The 17,174-nt window shown below is 36.4% G+C and overlaps 1 protein-coding gene across 35 annotated transcripts in view; it reads right to left on the bottom strand.

Moving 5' to 3' along the window:
* Positions 1 to 727: 727 nt before the first annotated feature.
* The window catches only part of INPP4B (inositol polyphosphate-4-phosphatase type II B), a 747,831-nt gene continuing 731,384 nt past the window's right edge, over positions 728 to 17,174 (bottom strand). For 13 of the 35 annotated variants that reach the window (XM_070258371.1, XM_070258379.1, XM_070258378.1 and 10 more), the window contains one exon: positions 6,755 to 8,138. In XM_070258371.1, the coding sequence (XP_070114472.1) occupies positions 7,964 to 8,138 (175 nt within the window). In that variant the 3' untranslated portion in view covers positions 6,755 to 7,963. Of the gene's footprint in view, positions 8,139 to 10,821; positions 10,875 to 17,174 lie in introns of all 35 variants that reach the window. The other 22 variants (XM_070258381.1, XM_023636505.2, XM_070258404.1 and 19 more) reach the window with 5 other exon arrangements.

Genomic DNA, 17,174 nt, shown 5'->3' with positions numbered 1-17,174 from the left:
TAACAGAGTACTACCATTTTACTCTTGCTGTCCCTCTGGTTTTACGGCAGGAAGCATTTTGCTATAATTCACTACGCATTGTTTCACTATGGGGCTGCTTATAACCTTGCTCCTGCTCAGATGAAGAAACACACATTAGTATCAACATATATTGATGATGATGACGTTACAGAAGAGGAATGTTTCTTGCTGCAAGATCAGATATGTTCTTGAAATTCTCCAGATGGCAAAACTTCATTCCTTTTTTACCTGCAAGCAGGGGTCTCATTTGGTTAATTCTTTTGCAACAAGATCTAATTAAAACTCTTTGGGATTTGCCTTCTACTATCAGGTGCTATATTGAATTATAAATGATAAGATCCAAATACCTACATGGAAAAATTGTCTCCAGTGCTCAAATGACTCTACATGTATTCTGGACTACAAAGATCAGTGATTTGCCCAAGGTTGAAGCACTGACATCTGGTTCTTGAACCTTTTTTAAAATCGTGGTTGATCTTGCTCCCGCAGAATAACAACTCTGAAAGGTGCATTCTGCTAGTGAATATGAGACTAACATGATATCAACGTAAAACTTGCACTGTAATTGTGGTCCAGCATAAAATTAGTCTGTTCTCTTTGACATATTGTTTAGCCTACCCTTCTAATATTTTAACTAATGTTTAGACATTGCTATACTGATGAAAATGAAAAAAATATATATAATAGGGAGAAAAAGACAGAAACATAAAAAATAAAAATCACATTTATTTAAACAAAAATATACACACAATGTACAATGAATATGGTTTACACAGAACAATAAAACAAAATGATATTTCTTCAAATGCCAATATAAGATTATCTAACCTATTTGTGCCTCATTTTCTAGGAATACAAATTATTGGTTTATGTAGAATATAAATTTAACATAAAAAAAGCCACAAATCCCAATGTTTCAGATAAGTACCACAAGAATCTGAAAATTAGGTGTTAGATTAAATAAAATAAAATATTCACATGAGAAATATATGTGTACAAATGATTGCACGTGTGCAGAGAAATGGGAGTGTCTATATAGTCATAGACAAATGGAGTCTGCCTTTTAAAGGTTTGAAAGTTCTTTGACATGAAATATTTTTTAATATTGGTAGTGATAGCATCATAAGAACTATATAGATAATACAGCAATCTTGCCAATATTTGAGTCAATATCGCCTCCTAGTCAATGAAACAACACCAAGTCATCATTAAAGATGTATGGTTGGATTGTGCCCTTTTATGACCTTGGAGTAAGTAATTTAGATGATTTTAGGAAGATTGTGAATGTGTATGAAAGTGCAACATATTCTTAAAGAGCTATATTTTCTAAAAGATAAGCAAGATATGGTTTCAGGCAACATGACTTGTATGCGGTCTTCTCTCCCTTGACATTCACACTCTCTGGGTACTATACTTCATTGTGAGCCTTTTTTTCCTTTTTTAATTTAAAAATATAAATAGTCATGTAATCTATAAAAAATTCAAACTCAGGAGAGCTGATTACATGTTCATTTTTTTTGTTGGTTAATATTACCTTACAATTTTTTCCAACTCCTTGTTACTAAAAGTCAGATATGATTTTTCTTTGACATCAAAAACGCTTTAGACTTTCTCTGACTTGCTTAGAAATAAAATTCAAAGAGTGTTTCATCTGCACTATGACTCAGAAAGTAAAAATCCAAACTCTTATACCTCAACTCAATACCTAATTGGCCTGCAATATTTTATCTAAAACATTAATTTCATTTTCTGTTCTTAAAGGCAGTTATTATTTGTAGCATCTGTTTGGAGAGGAAGTTCTAACTTAAAACAACCAAAGAAACAAAAGATATAATATATTGGACTTGCTTTACAAAGCAACGGAAAATAAATATGGGGGTAAAAAGCATAGCTTTTGCAGATTGCAGCTGGGCTAAATGAACGTGAATTCACACACTAAACTGTCAATCAACTACACAACTCTCAGCAAATCATTCTCTTCAGTAGTGCATAATTTCTAAACCTTCCAGCTATTAGGGATGCTTTGCGTTCAATATGTTCATTTCCCTCTGTAACTGTTGATTATAGTTTTTCACAGCTCAGTTTCTTAAATCTGTGATAAAAGTTAATTTATTTCCTAGAGGATTACAAAAGACGCCCTTTATATTGAACTGAACAATTGATAGGCCATCCTGTTTGGAAATCAAACACCTAAAACATCTGTGTTGATTTAGCATACTGCCAGAGTTTAATTTGCTTAATCTAACAGTTTGGGTTCCAATTGAGCCATATTTACTAGAATTGGCACACAGTAATATGTTACTGTTTTTAGTGCTTTTAGCAAATACTAAAATTATAAACTTAAAAAATTGATACTGAAGCACATTTTCAGTAATACTCTAATTAGGCTGACATTTCCCTGAATTTAGCCCGGAGTTGTTATTGCTTACACTAAAGCTCCATTGCTAAGATTTCCCTTGCCAAACATCATAGAGAGATACATTTTTAAGTGCATCTCTATGATTAAATAAATTATGAATAAAATATAAACATCAAATATTACTTATAGACTAATAAGAGTCTTTAAAGAGGGTAAAAAGCAAAAGAAAATTGCACCCATCTGAAGATAAGTGATTGCATTTAATGTCATTTTAATAATTTGATCCTGCTTCCAATTGTTTGTTATTTTCTGGAGAAAAAATGATGGTGGCATTCAGTTGTGTGCCAGTAAATGTTTATCCACTGGCTTTCCAGGAATTAAAAACCCTGATTTGTAGCATTTGGCAGTTTCTGTGGTGTAAATACTCCCACTGGGGTCAATTTCAAGCTACCAACGTGATGTTACCGAAGGTGGAGCCAGGAAGATATGCACAGTAATGCATCTCTATAATATACTATTTCAATTGTACAGATACAATTAACACAAATAACCTCAAGAACATAGAAAATTTGTAAAAGGTAGTAAAATAGGAAGTAGTAAGTTTTATCTTTGCTTTAATAAAATTTATTCAATTTTATTTCATAATTTAATATTTAACCATAGTTGTGTTTTACTACTGGCTTACAAAATTGCTGAAAATTTAATGATTAACTCTCATGAGTAAACGTGAGCCCGTTCCAGCATGTGACCCGTATCGTCTTTTCCTGGCACATATCAAAATTTACATTGGGGGGGATTTGGTTTGCTTAGGAAGAAAAGCATTACTGTATACAAATCTTTTTCTTTTATACCTTGAATCTTATTTTATGCCAAATACCAATCTTACTTGAGGAAAAAAAAAATGGGAAGCATCCTCCATCTAGATGCTAGCTTTTATGACTTGAGGGTTCTTTAGAAGAGTGTTAGTCTTATAAAGCAAGGACTGAAGGTTAGGTATATGACAGGCTGCTCTAACTGGGTGCTTGGTTATTTTACCACAATTTGTCAGCTGGATCAAATGGTTGCTCTGACTCACTGGATTATTAGACTGACCAAACTATTTACATTGAAAGATTGTTTTGGCAGAGTGTAGACAAACCCAAGGTGATATTTACAAGAAGAAAACAACCGCATAAATGAATGGGTGTGTCTCAGGGTGGTTCTGCTTCAATCAAATATTTTAAACTTTTATGTTCAGCTGCTTTATGGACCATTTCCTGGTCCTGGATCTTTTGTCACCGGGTCAAAGGTAATCATGATTCCACCTTCCCTTGTTTTAAAATATATTTTCTGTAAGACTCTGCAATTGGCTAATACAGAATTGATAACTACATTTGATAATATTAGAGGGGCAATGTTTTTGAGGAAAAACACTTGTTTGGAAATGTCATTTTCTTGGTTCAGTTTCTGGCTCAACATGATCTCCTACAATAGGCCGGCTGGTGTGTCTTTAAACAAAAATACAGATAGAAAAGCATGACTGAGGCTGTGTTTGTACAAAGGAGATTTTCAAATTTTTTGTATAACATTGGTTCTTGGATTTAGAAAGCCTTAACAACTTAAGAAATAGAGAAGATGCTTTCGAAGGATACTTGGAACATCTCTCAGGAAAGGAGCAATATTGTTGATATGAAACAGAAATTTTCTTAATGAAATCCACTTTTATTTTTTATTTATTTTTTGTGTGTGAGGAAGATTGACCCTGAGCTCACATCTGTTGCCAATCTCCCTCTTTCTGCTTGAGGAAGATTGTCACTGAGCTAAGATCTATGCCACTCTTCTTCTATTTCATGTGGGATGCCGCCACAGTGTGGCTTGACGAGCAGTGCAACGTCTGTGCTCAGGATCTGAACCTGCAAACCCTGGGCCTCTGAAGCAGAGCACATCAATTTAACCACCGTACCACTGGGCTGGGCCCTGATGAAATCCACTTTTAAAAGCATGCACAAATAGAGGCTTCCTATAGGGAAATACAGATGACTATGTCAATAATAAATAAAAACTTGTATGCATTTGTATTACAGTAAGTTCTATTCTATTGGACGTTTATATTAGCACTTACTAAAAAAGAAAAAAGGCTTTGAAATGTCTTCCAAAAATAGAAAACGTTATCGTTAGCTTTTTAGTTAATAAATATTTTTTCCATATTTAAGTCAAGAGCTTTCATTTCTAAAAATACAAATAAAAATTATTGTTTATAAGAGTATTTGCAGGATCATAAATCACTTAAGGTCTCTTGGAAGTCAGATTACCATTTGATATACTGAACGAGGCTTCATAATTATTCAAGAAAACCTGTGTCATCCCAGCCTCTTTACCTTAAATCCAATGGGATAACGAAAATAACCGCAAATCCTACCATTTTCAAATGAAATTGAACAATTCAAAGATTATATTTAATCATTGAAATGGAGAATGAGGTATAAAGGAGAACACTAAGATAACTTTGTCCATAAGTAGATCCACAATACACAGCATCTTTTTATTAAAAAGGCTGTAAATTGTTTGGCAATTGCCTTGAGTATAATGCCCACAAGTCATTTGCTGAAATAATAGATTGATAATTTTAGTATTAAAAGCCCCAAAGGGTTATCTAAAATTTGTAATAATTTGAAACACCCAACACAAGCCTAGAGATCTGTTTGGAACCCTAATTTCAAAAGGCATCTTAGTCAAAGAGCTATCATATTAGCTATGGAAAGCCCCATAATATCATCTGTTGAACGTGGCCATAGGTAAGGGATGTCTATGAAATAAGCCTCTGGCATTTCCAAGGAAAATTATGCTCTAGATGGCATGCTCCTCTGATGAGAAAGAAGAAAGAGTAAATTCTTAAAATTTGGAGAAAATAAATTTCATTTGTTCACACCTTTGTACTCTAAGCTTCAATTCCAGCAATAAATGCCAATTTCTATCTAATTAACTAGGATTCTCCCCCAATTTTCATGTATATTTAGCATGGCAATATGGAGAAGAGTCAAGCCACAGACAGGGAAGGTAAGAAGAGATTGTAACCACAATTCTAAAATTATCTCGCTGGGAGGTTAGGGGCATATTTTCCTTTGTGCCTTATTTACCCATTTATAATGGTGTTATACAAGATGATGTCTAAATTAACCTCTAATCTGGAATTTTAGAAAGCTTATGGGGTTATTTTATTGAGTAAGGACAAACTGGAAATTCAGGTTAACAGAAGTAACTGTTTTGGTCTATCATTAGTTGTGGTTGCACATGTTTTAAAATGTTTCTTCACATACACTAATCTACACCAGACAATGCATACTTACACTCTCTATATTCTGTGCCAAGATGACTGATAGAAAACATCTCAAAGCTATTTTACTGACTTTCATGAACTTGACTACATAAAGTTCAGGCTGATAGAATTTTTATCCTGGGCATCAACAGGCTGATCATCTTTAATTTCCTTCGCAGTCCCTCGCAGTCCCTCGCAATGTTTTGCCTATTATACCATTCAACTTTTTCTATTGCCACTTCTACAACTGGGCCATACAACCCAAGTCAGAGTTTTGAAAAGATACCATGTTTTTGAAAAGTAACTTTACTGTTCATCTGCCTGTTTAGGAGGAGAAGTTACACCTCTGTTGGATGACACAAGTCTTTACAAGCACACTTGTAAATTGTTCCATAGTCAAGATCATGAGTTAACTCTACCTAATTTCAGTCCACTAGAAAAATACTTTTTAAATCCCACAGATGGGCTCTAAGGTTATGTGTGAGAAAGGCTGTGAAATAATATCTCCAAGTCTCTCTGCCCTTTACACTCTCCTATCTTCATTTCGGAGGGAGAGTGTCACTCTCTGAATCACCTCTAGTCCTCTTGTAGCAACCTGTGGTTTCTCAGGATGTCTTTCCTTAAAATACTTAATGAATGAAATTTACACTTTCCGAGCTGATCTCAACCAGCGGGGGTCGATACAAAGAAGCTTAGAACTAGAAACACAGTATTATTTTAGAATTATTTTAAATGGGTTTCTTTCAGAATAATATACTGATAACTAATTCAGTAATTTCTAGATTGGGGCACACATTCCTGATCACTTCCCTCCACAAATTTATGACAGTAAAAAAAAAATAAAAAGTTGGAGATTATCCAACTGGAGCGTATTTGTGTTTCTGTTTATTTACATGTTGGTAAACTTAGGTGTCAGCTTTTCCGTAAGTCCCCTCTGGAGGTCTGTAGTACTTGGGGAAAGCCATCAGCTGTAGCATGTTGAAAGCATACTTTCTGCATTTGATATTCTTCAGTACATTCTCTATGCGGCATCCTTCTCTGGTGAAAGGGGAAAAAGTACAACTTCATGAAACACAGAATAAAGAAATATGCTTTATTTGTTCAATGCAGAGTTGCAGCAACAGTCCAAGTAAAAATAACAAAGATTCAACTCTACATTTTTTTTTTTCACAAATGATGATACATCTTACAAAATTAAATCCTAGGCCAGGCCCAATACCATTATTGCCCACGGAAAGAGATGATTAAAGTCTCTTTGCTCTTAACAGATATTTAAGGTTTAATAAACTCTTTAAATATACTTTGCTCCACAATACAGCTTCACTTTAATTTCATAAATATATCTGCCTTCTTCTATCTTTTTCACAAATTAATTTCTCAGTCTCTTTAAAACACATTAAAATCTATATGTAGCCCTAAGGATGCAGGTTCTAGGAATAAGGCATTTAATTGATTAAGTCTGGCCCTATAGATTTTTAAAGGAAAGTTTCATTTCTATTTTACTTAATTACTTTAGCTGTGCAACGAAGAGAAAAAAATGGCTTTCTGGACATCCTGGTCCAAGCCTCAGCTTTATGGAGGAAGAATGCTTGTGCACGGAAAGTACAAAAGTCACAGGTGCGGAAAACGGTGCCTCAAGACACAAACAAGACCTTGTTAAAAAGAATAGAAAAGTACTCTGAAAGCCAAATCAACCAAACAATAGTTCCAAACAGGTTAATTTAATTACAAAACATAAATAGCCATTCTCTCCATAAAGTTACTTGACAGAAAAGGGTTAATTGCGGCAAGGAAATAACATAACTAACAGGTTAAGAACTCAAACAGAAGGTTCTATCAGCTGATGGAAACAGTGACATTAGCACAGTGGAAACAAAGTCTGGAACCTCCCACATCTCTAGGACTTGTCTCAGGGTTTCAATGTGTTGTGCAAATTCAATCTGAATTTCTTTAATAACTTTAATGGGAAGAGGAACAGGAGGTGCAGAACTTCAAGCTTTCAGGATTCTGTTCTTTGTCTTATTCCAAAGACAGTAGTTTAAAAATTCTTCTCGAGCTGGTTAACAGTGGGAAACACTTTTCCATGAACAAAAGAGCAAAATAATTCACTTAATGCATAGTACTTCTCTTTTTAGATTTTTAGGAAAAACAAAGAAAACACTTACAGTTCAAACACTGGTTTTGTTTTTAAATTCTGTGAATCTGAAAATGTAGAAATATTACAGCATCGTCCCCATAATTTAAAGTCCATTGTCATTTGTAGAAAAGAAAGGAATACAACGTAAAACTTATTGGTATTTGGCTAACAGTAACGCAAGACTTAAAATAAGCCACACAACTAGCAGGTGTGAGCTGACAAGCAGCAAGGCGACAGGATAGAAGTGTCGAGAAGTTGGCTTGTTATCAGTTAGACAGCCTGTTTCAGGATCATCGGATTCATTCAGTGCTCCCTGGGTTTGTCTGCTGTTAAACAGGGCGGATTTAGGGGAGAAAAGAAAATAGTATAGCATTCACACAGTAAAGAAACTCAACCTTAAATATTCGGAAATACAACATAGTGTCTCATACAATACAGCTGTTTCAGATGAAGTTTTTATGCTAAACAGCCCCAAATGCATCCCGTATACTTTTTTCTGACTGTATAACATTGGCAAATGTATTAAAAAAGGAGATTCCTTAGAGAACATTATGATGATATTCACATGGGTTGAATCTGTATGTGCAAGGGAGAATCAAATAAGCATAAGAGCACCAATAAACAAGACCACGTGAATAAGACTAAAATACGGGTCAGCCCATAAAAAATAATCTGATAAATGCATCTTTGGAAAATGAAATGAGATACACAGTATGTAGTGAAGCAAATGGATCTGTCTGGCACATTTAAATACATGTCTCTTGGTATTGTACCTATATAATGCACTTAACATTATAAAAATGATGTATGGAAGTGGTCTGGTATTTAAAATGAACGAAACATCTGACATGTCATCCTTGCCAGCCATAAGATTAGTTTAACAAAACCCAACTCGGTGCCCTTCTGTTAACACAGCTCATAAATTATGTTTCCTCTTGCTCATTTTACTTAGATGAGGCCAAATCTATCTCCTATGGACTCCTGATCTTAAAAGAGATCCATATTTGCAGAACGACACTTTGGAAAATAAAAGATTGTAAATTCCCAGGTGGTGTATTTTCTGTGTATGTAAAAAATGGGCATTTGTAACTGGGCTTAAAAGCAGCTCCAATTATAGCAAATCTGAAACATGCCATAATGATATATGTTGAAAATAAAAATTCTTTTCTGTGGTATATTTCATCATTATTCAGAGTATTCAAATTTCAATCACACGCAGTTGTCAAGGGGTAGTTTGATCTTTATCACATCCTCGAGGTGTTGAGGCAGAAAACTGGTTGTTGCTCAGTCTCATGAAGCGCCATGCAAAGGCAGCTTCTAAACAGGCATCTTAGCTTGCAGGGTCTCCTTCAACCAGTTGCAGCTCCTGAAAACCCCTATACAGAAATTTCTGACCAGGTCTTGACCACATCAGTGGCCACATTTGGACAAGCGGCAGTCATAACGACTTCAAACAGCAATCTGACTTCATTGAAAACACCAAAGCAATCACTCTGTGCTGTGCTCCGGTGCTCCCTTATTTTTTGGTAAGACCTAAGAACTACGGATCAAATGACAAAGTGAAATAGAAGCTTATCTGGAAAACAAATGGTTTATTGAGCAAAATGGAGGCTTATTTTAGACTGGCATAATTCCCATTGCCAATTGAACAAGAACTTTCTACTGCACATTAGGTGGGAAATATACAGTAGATTTTAAGGTATTGATACCTTTGAACGTGACTAAGAAAAGCTTCCTTGTCCTATATTACTTCTTGAATTGGCTTCTCAGGTTGCTTAAAATTTCCTACATTGCTCATCCCAGAGAAATATTTTATTTGTTTGTACAGTTATTACCAATGTTCATTTCATTCTTTTAAAATTTCTATTTTTCTTATATTCTATAAAGCATATTCTTTGCTAGTAGAGTAACACACAGAGAGGCAGCTGTGGGATAGTCAATAAAAGCATGGACTCTGGAGTCAGACCACCTGGGTCCAAGCGTGGTTCAGTCATTTGCTGGTTAAGTGGTCCAGGGAAAATTATTTAACATTTCATGTCTCAATTTCCTTATCTGTAAAATGGTGTTAATAAAAATAAGACCTACTTCTTACAGCTGCTGTGAAGTATCACATGTAAGCCAACACTTATAAAGTTTTTAAGACAGAGCCTGTCATATCGTAAGCATTCAATAATGGTTATTATTGTTCTATTATTTGTGTGTTAATAACTATACACATCTTGGTAGTGTAGCTAGAACCTTTCTAACAAGTAGGGATATATAATCAAACAAGGCTGTGAACCACTCCTCTAGCCCAATGGTGCTCAACAGCGGGCATGCCGGGGGGGCGCTGTTGGAAGGACAGAGGGCTGATCAGAGCAGTTTGCTTTTATCGATATTATCTGTTCAGGTCTGTGCAGAAGAATTTGCTTGCGCACCACCCCAGTGACAACATTTGGACAAACACTAGTCATAATTATTTCAAACAGATCACAGAGCAAACCGAATTAGTTTAAAGCACCAAATCAACCATGGTGTGGTCTGGTTGAAAAGAATAGTTGAAAATAACTGGTCTATTTCATGCTTGAACAATCCTGAGAATGAGGAAAAAACACTTTTCAAAGAAGTTCAAAGAAGTTCATTCCATACACAGACAGCTGTGGAGGGGGTTCAGTCACAAAACATGTGTGCAGGTATGTCAGGGAGGCTGGCAGGTGACGTTAGGGTCCCCTTGGACTTTCAGATGCACAAAGTAAAGATAGAAGCCCTGAAGTAACGCTTAGTTTGTTCCTTCCTCAGCTTCAAGCACCTATTAGCTGCATAAACTTTAGCAAATACTCAATGTCTTTCTATTAAAATGTCTCCATATGCATTGTTAAAAGGATTAAATAAAATGATATATACAAAAAACTTAGCACAGTACCAGGTATAAAATAAGGCCTGAATAAATGTTAGCTATTGTCATGACTGCTATCACTAATGTCCTCCTCACTAACACTGCCTCCTGTCCAGGATTAAGGTGAAGATTACCTGTAGCAAATCTTAACAACTTTGTTGGAAACATGGTTCCTCTCCAGTGTTCCCTGTTAGGAGAGAAGCACAATCTTTATCTATCTATCTTTCTACCTACCATGTATCTATCTATCATTGATCATAATATAAATATTACATTCTGATTACAATTTTAGGTTAAGTATTAGCTACAATCTATCAATATAATAGTACAGAAATGCTCTCTCTTTCCCAGCAGGGCCACACAGTCAGGCTCTGACCGAGGAGTAGACAACTGGCCAAAAAGTAACTTGAAAGGAAACTTATAACAATCCCTACTCCAAACATAGGGGACTAATTTATATCAGATGACTTTTTTTCTACAGCTGCCAGAGCACATTTAGCATTTTCCAGTCTGCTTGTTGTATGTGCCTTCCAAGCGAAAATTACTAAATTAAAATGTTGCCTTTTTCTTTTTTTGGAGGGGCAGTTTTATAATTGAGTTAGTTCACTGTTTACTAACTTCAATCTCTGGAGATTAGAAAAATACATTAAAATGCCTCACATATAATCATTCTATGATTCAGCTGGAATTGAAAGCAACATGGCCTATGAGGCTGTCACAGAACTTAAAGTTTGAGGCCCATGTCCGTGTCACGGAGTGAACACAGGTGCTCTCAGGGCCGCTTCCTTGCTTCCTGCTAAGGATAGCACGAATGGTCATTTCTTCACGGCCGCAGATGAATTTTTATGCACTCTGCAAGTGCAAACTGCAAAGGATCAATTAAGTAATAAGATTAGTAATTTCCTCACAGGGAGATTATGACAAATAATTAATTAGTGGCCACCTTGGAAGAGCCCCTGACAATCCAATGTCATTAGTCTTAGCCATCGCTCACTGTAGATCACCATGGAAGCAAGTGACAATATTGTCTCCACTGAATATATGACATGATCAGACATTTAAGGGCAGTTACTGAATCTGAAGGATAGAAAATAATTTTTTTCTTCAAAGACCTATCAAAGCAATCACTTAAAATAGGAACAAGTAAAAGTAAATGTCTCACTTTTAAGCACATCACTGCCTACATAAGGAGACCTTGCGTAACTAAGACCCAATGTGCGTGACTTGATGATATTTGCTTATTTCCCTCTCTTTTCTGTCAGTGACTACTGCTGTATCCTAGATCACAAGTCCCCCACTGCAGGCATCCTCTCCAATCATTCAGACTCTAATAATAAAAGTTAGAGTCCTGCTGGGTAATTATTCATTAATAGTTTTGATATTTCATTCCTTTAACTACTATAGCTCTTCAAGGTCCCCCAAAGGAAAATTACCAATTAAAATTGAATTGAAAAATCTTTCCTTTTGACTAGCAAGCTGATTTCCCATGCTAAAATGAGAGCATTTTGCAGTTAATTACATCCAAGTTCAGAGCTATGGGCATACCACCTTGAAATTATGAGCCCAGAGTTTAAAGCCAATATCTTACAGAGCTTTATTTGACTCTACATTCATCTGATGAATCGATCTTTATAGAGCACCATGTTTCAGACCCTAGACTGCTGAATTGTATCAGATGTTAAACTGGCAGATCTGGCTAAAAATGAATATAATGTAAGTCTGGCATCAATAAGAGCTTTGAGAGTGGTACAAAAAACAGAATCATAGATTCTCAGATGTAAAAGTGCCTTTAAAAAACCTTCAAGTTGAATGTACACGTTTTATAGATGAGGAAATAAATTTAGCGGACTTCTCAGTGCTTCTACAACAGCAAGTTGAAAGGAAAGGATCCTGAGAATGTAGTTTCCCTGGTTCAAACTTTGCTTATATGATAATCTGGTGAAATAAAGTAGAATTTTGTTTTCAGCTTAGATCAACGTCCATGAAATTTAACAACTCAAAATACTCTTAGATGACAATTATCTACCAAAACTTTCCTAAAGTTCAATATATAGTTAGATTATTAAAAGTAGATTTCCAAAACTTTTTAAAAACTGTGCAACCATTCAAGTGTAGGGGAAATTCTAATAAAAGCATATCAAGGGTGGGATAATTTCCAGTGGCCTAGAAGCAAAATTAGCCCTTATGGCCACTGGATCACCAGCCACATTTAAAATGCCTTTTTTATTCTAAATAGATTTCAGAATCTAATTCAAAATATGTCAACCACAAGAAAAGCCCCTAAATGAATTACTTGGAAGACATAAGACACTGTCACTGCTTTAAGTGTCTGGGTCATAGAGTGTTTCTAATGATCCTGGACAAGTTTGCTATAAAAGAAAGAGTTGTATTAACCAAAATACACCCTCAGAGGAAGCTTGAGGCCACCCCCTAGGGCACTGCATGCATTTCTGGACATGGCATGCTAAGGGGAGGGCTACCGTGAAGCAGAGAGAGCAGGGCCTGCTAACCTGGAAGACGACAGCAGACTTGGGAACCTGGAATATCAGAAAAGACTGAAGACAGTGAGAATGAGAATTCCATTGGCTTGGAAAAGAGGAAAATTTAAGATTAAATAGTTGTCGATTTCAGATAATCAAAGGTTCTGTAGTGTAAAGTCTGGGCTACCTTGGAAAGCAATGGAACTATCTGAAGCAAAGAAAGAGATCTATGTATCATAGCCTATCATGTGATAGCTGCTTTGTAGATATTATCTTATTAATTCCTTACAAAAGATCAAACTGGCTGGTGTTATCTCCACAAGCTCAAAAGGGATACAAAACCTGCTCAAGTAGCAGAGAGGGCATTTTTATCCCTGTCTGCCTAATGGAAAAACCATATTCCTTTCCTTTTACAATTGGGATCCTGTCACCTCTTGGAAACTGGCAGGTATGATTCTTGTCAGTTGTTAGATTAGATTAAGTGGCCTCTAAAGTTACTTTCATCTCTACATTCCTGGGATTCTTTGGTTCTATTAAAACACACCTGCAGTACTCTAGAGATGCATATTTTTTCTACGAAAAGAATAGATGACAGTACAGTAAGAAATAGTTGGCTCAGCGTGCAAAGGTGGAAGAACCCAAAGTATGTTGACACTGTATTTGGTCTCTAAAGTTGTTCCTGCTCATTCTTATCTATTTGCATATTCTATTTTCTGAATTAAAAACAACAAAAAAACCTGACATATTTAACTGTTTTAATTTAATTTCTCCCTGGTATCACTTTCTACATGCTTCTTCCCATTTGACTTTTTTAGTTTTAAAAAGTTATCTAGAAAATAGGAATATCTTCTTGTCAAAAAAGGCAAGGCTCCAGGAGTGACACTTTCAAATAGTATCTAACCGTTGCTTTGAAGAGCAAGTACATATGCCCAGAAAAACAACTCAAGAAAAGACAGGAAAGAAGCCTGGTATCAAACCTAAATGTGTCTGATAAAAAATGTTTAAAAAAGGAAAAAAGAAAGGAGAGAGAGATACACAATAAGTTGAAACTATAATTGCTTCCATCAGATCATTATCAGAGAACTGATTCCAGTTTTGATCTTTGAATTTCAGAAAGGAGAATATTTGGATGAGGTCCAGAAAGAAATATCATAAATGATTAAAGGACTGAAGAAAAAAGCTTTTGAGCAAGTGCTGAAGGTTCATTTTGTTTGGACAAAAGAAGGCTAATGTGCGATGTGATCGCTTTATGTAAATGTACATAAGACAGTGGTAAAATAATTTTGGAGATAATTTGTGTTTTGCTCTCTCATAGTTTTGGCTGTAGTATAAAGCATGTGCCCTAGGGATTTCAACAGTGCTGAAAGCAAGAGCCGCCTGAACTAAATAGATTTGCCCTTCTTTAATCTCATGAGAGAGAAAATGTGAGGTGTCTATTGAGGGGGAAAAGAATCTTTGAGGGTTGAGGGAGAAAAAAGAGGGAAAGGGAGAAGGAAAATGACAGAGAGAGAGAGAGAGAGAGAGAGAGAGAGAGACAGAGAGAGAGAGAGTGACTGGGGAGAAGACAGAAGGACAAAGGTCAGTGCCAGGAGAGTAAAGCTTTGTGCAGTGTTCTGAGTCGGCGCCTGCTGAGGGAGGACCACCCACAGAGAAGGGCTACAATATGCATCTAAGGAGGCTGATCATCAGTCACTGGTCAGCTTCACCAAAGATTGCCTTGTCTCGAGATTAGGTTGGATGCGATGAAATGAAAGGGCTTCAAGGTACGATAATGAATAGGAAATGGAGACATCAGTGGCTGATGACTGAAACAGACAAGCTTTCTACAAGTTTCAGTGCAAGATGAGACCTGGGGCAAGAGGAGAGCTCAAAATAATAGAGACTGACTTTCCATCAGCCTGGCTAGATAGAAGCTGAAAAGTAGAATGAGGCTTGTTTAAATAAAGTTTTAAAAAGAAACGAAACAAAGAACAAAAACACATTACATCTTATGAATGTGAGTTAGTGGGTAGATAAATACGGAAATTCTACAAAGAAATAAGTACACAGATGTAGATATACACCTATACCTCATGTTCTGTTTCCCAAGCAATGTAATCAGCTTTTCTTTGTAGAGGAGCTCCAACAAGATGACTCAGTTTTAATTGCAGCAAAGTAGCAGTCAGACAGAAGAAAGGAGACTAGTCACGAAAACGATCTGTAAGTGTATTTGTTGCTAATGTTCTTAAAAATATCGACAACCATTGTCTCACTGCTCTAGCTTGTCACTCTCCTGGAGTTTGGGATAACTTTTATCCCCTAGTCAAGAGGAAACTAACGTGCAAAAATAGAAGACTTCTGATTCCATTCTTGATAAGCACCAGACAGAGGTAAATCCATCGCCAGTCAGCTTCCCTGTTGGAGCTGGGAACCTGGCAGAGCAGGCAGCCTGACTCCACGGGCTGCTCTTAAGCTCTCAAATAAAAATAAAAGTCCATTTATACCAGTAGGTTATAGCCTATGTTATTCTGAAAGTAGCCTGGGAAATGTAGCAGGTATCAGTAACAGTGAATAAATATTTGGACATGTGTAACAGAAAAGGAAAATCAGCTCGGCTCCCTATTATCTATTCAGTTAACTTTCAACTTTTTCCCTTTAAAAGGGAGAATGTTTACATCTATCCAATAGGATTATTGTGAGATTATGTAAAGGCACTTACCACGTCCTCAGGAGTAAAAATAAGCAAATTAAAAATTGCTGTCTTTCTCTCCCCTTGCTAAATCTCATTTCTTGTGCAGACAGTGGGTACCTTGACCAGATGTGCAGTTGCTTAATTCTAGCTCTTTTTCCTCTTGTTCTCTATAACGTTGAAGTGCCCTAGGATTTAGGACAGCACACTTTACCTTCCTGTACTTTACATACTTTCTCTAGATGATTTCAACCAGTCCCATGACTTTAATATCATTTTATGCTGATGAATCTTAAATTTTTCTCGCCAGTTTAGACCTCTTCTCTGAATTACAGACATATATTGCATCTTCACTTGGATGCCTAAGAGACATTTTAAGGTGACGAAGGGTGGCAGAATATGTCACCACCAAATATGCCCCATTGGCATAAGGATTATTTTGAGCTAAAGGCACTAGAAAAACAGCAGGTGCAAGAGGGGTGCTCTGACCTCCCCTTTTCTTTCTGAAAGCAGGAGATAAAACTTTCATGTGAAAGATGCCCTTCCTAAACTAGGAAGAAAGAAACATTCTTATCAGAGACAGTCAGTCAACGTGGAGAGAATTCTATATGACAGACCTAGATGAAATAATTCTTATCTTCCTCTAGCTCCCCTCTCCTCCCATATATTTTACTTACTTTTCCACAATTGCCTCTCTTTGTTCAGCCTAGTATAAAAGGATTTAGGTTTTACACTTTTTTGGGGTCTTCATTTCCTTTTGGAGATTTCCACGTACATATAAAATTTGTATGCTTTTCTCCTGTTAATCTCCTGTTAATTCTCAGGCTCAGCCAGACAACCAAAAGAGAGTAGAGGAAAAATTTCACCCCCCCCCCCCCCGCATAGTTTCTAGGCCAGATCATAACTTGAGGCCATCTACTCTGCCACCATTCCAGATCAGCTCCTCTCTTCCTTCGTATCACAGGAAATGACACTCACCCACTCAGACATTCAGATTAAGCACCTCAGTTCTGCCTGATTCTTCTGCATTCTTTACACCGCACATCCGTCCATCAACAGTCAGCCGCTTCCCACCATCTCCACTGCTACAACCTGACTGTGATCCACTGACATCTTGCTCTTGTACTAACAGACAGAGTTTTCCTGCCTTCACCATTCTTGCCCCTCCATTAAGTTTCACTAACTCCTGATGTATCCATCTAGATGCATGACAAAGTAACCAATGCTCTATTCTAGTTCCATTCTAAAACCACTTCTGGAAGAGTTTTTATGAAATGAAAATCCAGTTGCATCCCAGCTGCCCACAGAGAGCCAAGCTTGTAAAAATTGCAGTGGTGCT

The sequence above is a fragment of the Equus caballus genome, chromosome 2, assembly GCF_041296265.1.
Source record: "Equus caballus isolate H_3958 breed thoroughbred chromosome 2, TB-T2T, whole genome shotgun sequence".
NCBI lineage: Eukaryota > Metazoa > Chordata > Mammalia > Perissodactyla > Equidae > Equus > Equus caballus.
This window is presented reverse-complemented; position numbering and strand designations above follow the sequence as displayed.